The 7,954-nt window shown below is 29.1% G+C and overlaps 2 protein-coding genes across 2 annotated transcripts in view; one reads left to right on the top strand and one right to left on the bottom strand.

The window, feature by feature from the left end:
• The first annotated feature begins 2,257 nt into the window (after window positions 1-2,257).
• On the top strand, window positions 2,258-4,971 carry LOC101490011 (transcription factor MYB119-like). The gene is made up of 4 exons (XM_004490587.1): window positions 2,258-2,649; window positions 2,895-3,021; window positions 4,321-4,733; window positions 4,809-4,971. Exons 1-4 carry the CDS (start codon window positions 2,258-2,260, stop codon window positions 4,969-4,971), a joined length of 1,095 nt encoding a protein of 364 aa, XP_004490644.1.
• Window positions 4,972-6,421: 1,450 nt separating this feature from the next.
• The window catches only part of LOC101497352 (cytochrome P450 86A1), a 2,339-nt gene continuing 806 nt past the window's right edge, over window positions 6,422-7,954 (bottom strand). Inside the window, exons 2-3 of the mRNA XM_073364986.1 lie at window positions 7,910-7,954; window positions 6,422-7,620 (exon numbers count right to left, since the gene is read on the bottom strand). The exon at window positions 7,910-7,954 is cut by the window's right edge and continues 21 nt beyond it. Coding sequence (XP_073221087.1) covers window positions 6,762-7,620; window positions 7,910-7,954 — 904 coding nt within the window. The 3' untranslated portion in view covers window positions 6,422-6,761. The remainder of the gene's footprint in view (window positions 7,621-7,909) is intronic.

The raw sequence follows: 7,954 nt of genomic DNA, 5'->3' as shown, positions 1-7,954 counted from the left end.
ACATCTCCATATCTTAACTGATCTCTTAAAAATAAGTTTTAGAACTTGGTGTTCTTTTTTTAATAATTGAAGTGTGCTTATATATATGGAGTTTGAGATTGCTTAAAAATAAGTTTTGGAGCTTGAAGAACAATCTTCTTCTAAAAACTTAACCATTAAAATATTTTTTTTTTACTTCAACTCGAGTAAAATATTTGTTAGTGGAGTTTTTATTACCATTGGAGTCAAACTTAGTATGGTTGTTTTTATTTATTTTTGACATAATAGTATGGTTGCTTAAGAATTACTTAAACAAATTTCTCCAAAACAAAATGCTTAAATACTAGAAGACAATTTAGGCTCACAAAAGTAAGTTAAGAAACCATTAGAGATGCTCTAAGGCCATATGAATGAGACAAAGCAAATGAAAGTATTGCCTTTAGATACTCACATTGCCAAAATCTATTATTAATGGGATCCAAATTACTTTTCTTTTTTATTTTGATAAATAGTTATGGGGTGTATTAAATTGAAATTCTCAAAGAATTTAAAAAACTTTTTTATTATAAAAAAATTATTTGGTATTCAATTAAAATTTTAAAAGATTATAAATAAATCCAGTGATATTTCATTGATCGAGATTGTTTATAACTTAAAAATTGTCACTTAATATTTAAAAATATCCAAATTATAAATTCATTAAGATACAGTTATAAAATATTGATTGTAAAATGTCTTTTAAGAAAATCTTAAAAATCTATACATTTCTTCGTAGTTTTTAAAAATCTTTAAGACTTTTTTTTATCAAAATAATCTTTTAAAATCTTTATCCAATATTATATTTGAAAAAAAATTTCATCAAAAGAGAATGATTTCAATTTTTTTACTAAGACGATGATTTCACTTAAAATCAACTATAATGACATGTTTTGCACCAAAGTAATTACTCAAGTTTTTTAATTTAGGCTTAAATATATTATTAATCTCTATAAATAAACATTTTTTTTTGTTTAATTTGTGTAAGTTTTTTTGTTTTATTTTTTTCTTTGTAAATATTTTTATTTTGTTTTTAGTTCTTGTTCGTTTGATTTAGTTCCTGCAGAATTGAATTTTGTTAAAATTGATCACTACAATTTCTTATATCACTAATATTTTAGAGATTATAATCAAATATTATATATACTGCAGTGATTCATTTTAATAAAAACTAATTTTACAAGGACATAAAGAAGAAAAAAAATTGCAAAGACCACAATCAAACAAAAAAATTTACAAAGACTAAAAAAAAACGTATAATTACATAGATCAATCGTATATTTAAGCCTTTAATTTAATTTGAGTAAAAACAAGTTTTCTAATTTGACACAATTAAAATAAATTTCTCCTTATTTTTTTTTTTGACACCAACAAAACTTAGTATAATTCATTCCAAATAATAGCTTCAATACATGGTGGGATACAATCAAACACATATGGAGACTAGTTAAAGTTACTTCAAAGTTTGAAAAATGACTAAGATAATTCATTATGTAACTAGAACTTCCTAAATTTTATATAGACGAAAACATTCATACGAGGAATTTGAAAAATTCGGTCAAAAAACAAATTGAAAAAAAATTAAAATGCATTAAACATATAATAATGACTAATTATTGGAATATAACTCAAATTTATGTCAATGTAACCAAGTATAGTCTTTTAACATGGTATTAAAATGTGCTAAAAAAAAGTACGAGTTAAATTTGTTTAGTGGCGTAAGGGGTCAATTTATATAATAAAATATTATAAAGATATTTGATATAACGAGGTGTATTAAATCCGCCACATACTATATTTTTCTACATTTAGTGTTTCAATTTTACCTTTAATCTCTTTAGAAAATAAATTACTAGTTAAATTTTAAATTAAATGAAACAAAAATAAAACATATTACACAATTAAATAATAGGATTAATCTCTTCAAAAAAAAAAAAACAGGGTTAATGACACCCCATAATCCCTCCTAATTACTCCCTTTTGTCCAAATTGAAGTTTAGGAGTTACGAAACATTCTTGATTAATTCCTGACCCTCGGATAAAGTTCATAGTCAATGGTTACTAATAAATGTGGCTTATTACAAGGCTTGTAATAAGCTTTATTTATCAACCAAATTTGTTTTGCCTAATAAAACCACCTTAAGACCTTCCCTAAACAAAAAATACATTAATCCTCCCTATAACCTAGTTCTTGCACTTTTAATTCTCTCTCTTTAAACCTCATATAATTTTGATTGAAAACATGGTAAGAGGAGGAAATCATGGTGGTAATGGCGTTAAGATCTTTGGTTATGAAAATATAAATGCTAATGACCCTTTCATGGAAAGATTCTTATGGGACCAAATGATCCACTACCATAGCCATCAACAAAATAATTCAAGTGTTTTTCCTTACTCTAGTGGTTCACACTATGAGTATAAGTGGCCAAACACTCAAGAATCAAGATTTGTTATTGATCATGGTGTGTTACCAAATGAAGAGCCTTTGATGTGGACTAACTTCAACCAAACATCCACATTGTGCCTTAAGGATATTCATGGTTATGAAAAAAACACCAAAATTGTGAGAAGGAAAATCAAGAAAGAGACTTCTATAATTTCGATCAAAGGACAATGGACAAAGGAAGAAGACAGGTACAATATTACCAAAAACACCATTTTTTTTCAATTTATATTTATTTATAAGTAATATTATATTGATTTTAAACACAAGGGTACTTCAATCCGATACAAAATAATCATTTTAATTATAATGTTTACAAACATGCCATTGGATTTGAGTTCTAGCTAGTTTTATATTTGATGAATTTTTAAATATACATTCCATTTGCACAAAACTTCTTTTAAGTTGATTTTATTTTAAATTTTGATGATTAAAGGAAATTAATAAGGTTTGTGAAGCAATATGGTGAAAGAAAATGGACTCAAGTAGCAGAGAAGTTAGAAGGAAGGGTTGGCAAGCAATGTAGAGAGCGATGGAATAATCATTTGCGTCCTGATATTAAGGTTTGATACATTATATAAACCAATTTTTGCTATTCAAATTTCATACAATTTTATTTACAAGTTTTGTGCTTATGTCCCTAGTGTTAATTAGTTGCATGACCATGAATCTTTCTTCTACAAAATTGCATGAATTTTTATTTATTTAATTTCAACTATGTTTTTCCTAAGTTTAATTAACAATGATTTTCGGAGATTACAATTCCACGAAATAATATTTTCTTGTTTATCCAATGATCTAGATTTAGATTGAGATATTCAAAAGATCTCTGTTTTTTTGGGAGGATCTATGTTTTATATCCGCATACAATTTGATTGATCCATCTAGAGATCTTTCTTTTACCTTCTTCTTATAATTTATACTGTTATATATAAATACATTTATCTTAAAATTCAGTTTTAGTCTCTTGAAAAGTGAGAATTTTTTATTTTGTGCTTATATTTGAAATATTTATTTGAAATTTTAAAACTTCAATTGTAGTTATATATTTGATGGATGTTTAAAAGAACCACAATTAACATATTTTTAAAAACATCGACGAGAGTGAATCCTTTCATATTTATAAATAAATAAATAAAAATTATGTTAATGTATGAGGAGTTATGTTCTCAATCTCTACCATCCAATTATTTATTTATTTTTTTATAGTACATATTTCTTTGAATCAATATATTTAATTCAAAGGTGAGAAAATTGAACGGTTGAGATTCCAAACACATGAAGACATAATGTATGTTTATGTTTGGAAAAGTTGAGAATTGTGGTGATGCTTTGCGGTGAAATGGAAGCTACACTTTGTGGTTTCTCATTTCCATGAAAAAAATGGGTTTAAATGTGTAGTGGCAGAAACATCACTCCAAACACACACATAATCACTTTTCAGAAGAAAGGCTAAACCTAAATCTAGAAAAAATATGAAGGACAAAATATATATTTTAATCACATCACATATTTCATTTCATATATTTTTAGAATCTATCACATAAGGTTCTGTAAACACAACTCATATATTTACTATAAAAATATTAGATATGATGAAATTTAGGTCTAATATATCTCTCTTTTACAAGATTAATATTTGATTTTTGGTGTTAGACTCTTTAAAAAATAAACTTGTCACATAAGCTCAAATAAATTCAAACACATTACATTTATTTATTTAACCAAAATAATTACATAAGTTTTATGTTTGTTGATTTTTAATTATAGTTTATATAAATTTCAATAAAATTATAATTAGCATGTAAACTTTATATTATTATAATAATTTTCTTTGGTGAAACTTTACATGTATATATCAGAAAGATAGTTGGAGTGAAGAAGAAGAGAGGATATTAGTAGCTAGCCATGCCAAACTTGGAAATCGTTGGTCTGAGATAGCAAAGAGGATTCCAGGAAGAACAGAAAATTCCATAAAAAACCATTGGAATGCCACTAAAAGAAGACAAAACTCTAGGAGAAAGAACAAGAGGAATGAAAATAGTTCAAAGGGAAAACCTAAGTCTTCTATACTTGAAGACTATATCAAAACCAACACCTCAATCCCAACCAAAATTACCACTATACCCTCTTCCTCTCATACAACACTTTCCCAAAACCTTGCAACAAATGATGAATCAAACCCTTTGTCCATTGAACCCATGAATGAATCTTTTTCCAATGACCTACTATTCATGCAACAACTTTTGATGGGTAATGATCAAAATGTTGTTGAAGCCTCTTCTAAGCAATCTAAGATGTCTTCATCACCCTCATATTTTGATTTTTGTCAAGATAATGTTGTTGATGGTGATGTGAATGAGAGTGGGATTGTTTATTCAAACCAACCTCCAAATGACAACATTATGCAATTGGATGATGATAATGTTGTTTTTAGCCCTAGAGAGACTTCTACTATTACAAATGATTTCCTTCCTTATGATTTTTACTTTTCTCAATTGCTGAATTTATAGTTGACTTGGATCCCCTATTGCAAAAAGTTATTTTTAGATTTTAAATCTAACAGTCCACACAACTACTCAACATGTACGGTAGAAGATCCAAATACATATATGATGATCCTCATTTCCTCGATTTCTTGTTGATTATGCATGAAGATCAAAACTTGTGAACATGGATTGCAAGCAAGGTGTCAAGATTTCTTACAAGGAAATTCTTCTTCTTTCAAATTAGTTAAAAAAAATATATTTGTTTCTTAGTTAAGATTTATTGATGTGATGCTTTTAATTTGGATGTTTATTGTGGTTTAGACGTTTCTAAACTTTTAATGGTTATTGGTGGTTTATTTGGATTTAATTTAGCTGCAATAATAATGTTTAAATGTAGAGAATTCACTGCCTTTCGTTAACTCCTCTTTTCATTAATGACATTTTGACTGATTATAGCCTATTACTTGCTAAACGTTTTCTCAACATTGATATCCTATGATCAATGATTTTAATGGGTCAAAATTAACAACAATTATTTATGTTATGTCAACAAACAATTCAGTCACAAAAAAAAAAAGTCAACAAACAATTATTTTAACCTTATGCTTTCCTTATAATTTGAGATTCGATTAGAAAGTAAATAAAGTTTTATTAAAAATTACTTTAACTAAAATTTGAATTATGATTTTTTTTTTCAAACGATCCATATTTATTTAAAGTTATATTTCTATTAATTATTGAATATTAGTTGTTATTTTAAATATACAGTGAGTATTTGAGAGTAATCCAGATATTATTAATTTTTTAAATAAATTCAAAATAAAATTATTAATAACACATTGATAAAAAAAATACTTATTTTGAATGTTTTTTTAGAAATTTATTTTGAGACGAAGAAAGTAAAAAAATTCAAAATTGTGATTCATATTTAAGACAAAAATTTAGAAATAAAAGAAGAGATGATCTAATCTATATATATATATAAAGATACGCCTAATATTCCAGAAGGATAACCACAGTTAGTCCCTCCAAATATATTGTAAGGAGGCAACACATCATTTGTAATACAAACATCTTCGATATAGACTTAGCCAAAAACCATTTCCACGATATACCCTCTACCAATTATTTATGAAGCTTTCGGAGTGTCAAGTAAGTATAAGTCCCTTAGGCAAACAAGAAAACCAAGATAGTAAATTTCCGAACATGATCAAATATATCTCTAACTAATTAAACACCTAATAGAAGATAAACATAGAGAAGTTGCATATTTGTATAAACAACAGAAGTCACGTGTATTAAAAAGATGTATGCTTGTTGCCCCGAGTACAACACACAGAGCTACATTTACATCTGGTACGACTCTCCTATTAAGCAAGTTACTTTTAATTGAAACCATTTTAGCAATAATTGTCATGAAAATGCAATGACCTTACACTCTCCTACCATGAAGCTAATATATAATAAACCAAAATTTAACAATGTGATCCCAAAAATATTTGAAAATATAATACCACAAATAGAAACATACAATTTGTACCTCTAAATAAAAAATAAAAACATACATTTACAATCAAGAAAAATAAGTACATTCCTCTATGTTTATTAAATTTTCACAATGAAGAACAATAAAAAGCATTGATAGTTTGATACACAAATATGAAATAAGGTAACACCCAAATTTCAAACATAAGATGAACATTTACATATGCAATGCAAGTACTCTGAAACGCATCACGCTAAACATCTCCAAACCTCTTCCCAGCAATGACGATAACACCCTCGGTCCACTCTGACGTGGCACCCTTCCCTTTTCAAAGCTGACGTGGCTGCAAGAAAACCTTAAGCCCATTCTTCATAAACAAAGTGAGAGACATCTTCTGCTCCACCTGGTGACCGGGAACCAGCAATAGCCGGTAACGCAAAAGAACAGCCGCAGCCACAGACTTCATCTGCAAATAAGCCAAATCCTTCCCTAAACAAGTTCTCGGTCCAGCATTAAAAGCCACAAACATGAACCCATCTTTTGGCGGTTCGAACCGGTCCCCACGAACCGAAAGCCACCTCTCCGGTTTAAATTCCAAACAATCCTCACCCCATATCGTCTCAACTCTCCCAACAGAATAAATCGAATACGTCACCGTCGAACCCGCCGGAACCACCGTTCCGTCCGGCAAAACATCGTCGGAAACCGCCTGCTTAAAATCCTGCGGCACCGAAGGATACAAACGCAGCGTTTCAGCCAAAGCAGCTTTCAAATAAACCAAACGATCTGCTTCCCCAAAATCCAGAGGATCCTCCGTCCATCTTCGCCGTTCTCCGCCACGAGTTTCCTCGAGAACCATCGTTAACTCCTTAATTATCTTCTCCTCGACTTTAGGATTGTTCATGATGAGCCAGAAGAACCAGCTAAGAGCGACTGATGACGTGTCCCTTCCAGCGAGGATGAAGTTTAGAATGATGCGTTGGATTACTGCGGCAGAGATTGGTTTTCCGTCGGCGTCGCGTTTCTTCATGAAACGCGACATTAGGTCGTCGGAAGGGGTTTCTTTGCGATCTGAAACGGCGTCGTTCATGTAAGTTTCGACTATTTGAAGACTTTGTTTTAACATATTTTCGGATCCTATGCAGAAAAGTTTCTGGAACCTCCATATTAGTCCTGGGTAAAGGAACCTGTGTTGAGCAATTGTTGTATTGTGAGAAAAAAAATTAATATAATTTTTCAAAATAAAAAAAAAAAACTAATTCTGTTAATAGGCATAAATGTTGGGACATAATTCAACAAAGAGAAGTAAATCCAAAAAAATTATTCGTTCGGCGAAAAAGAGTCTCATGAATTTAACTACACTGACTACTTTTATTTTATGTAATGAATGTGAGACTCTAACACTAAACAATATTGATTTTGCATCTCACAATAAGATTATAAAACCATTATATGCAATGTGCAAAAGTTACTAACCTGTGCATGGTGGCTTCAGTAGCGGTGTCAAAAGCAACAGCAAAG

This window comes from Cicer arietinum, chromosome 2 (genome assembly GCF_000331145.2).
Source record: "Cicer arietinum cultivar CDC Frontier isolate Library 1 chromosome 2, Cicar.CDCFrontier_v2.0, whole genome shotgun sequence".
Classification (NCBI taxonomy): Eukaryota; Viridiplantae; Streptophyta; class Magnoliopsida; order Fabales; family Fabaceae; genus Cicer; species Cicer arietinum.
This window is presented reverse-complemented; position numbering and strand designations above follow the sequence as displayed.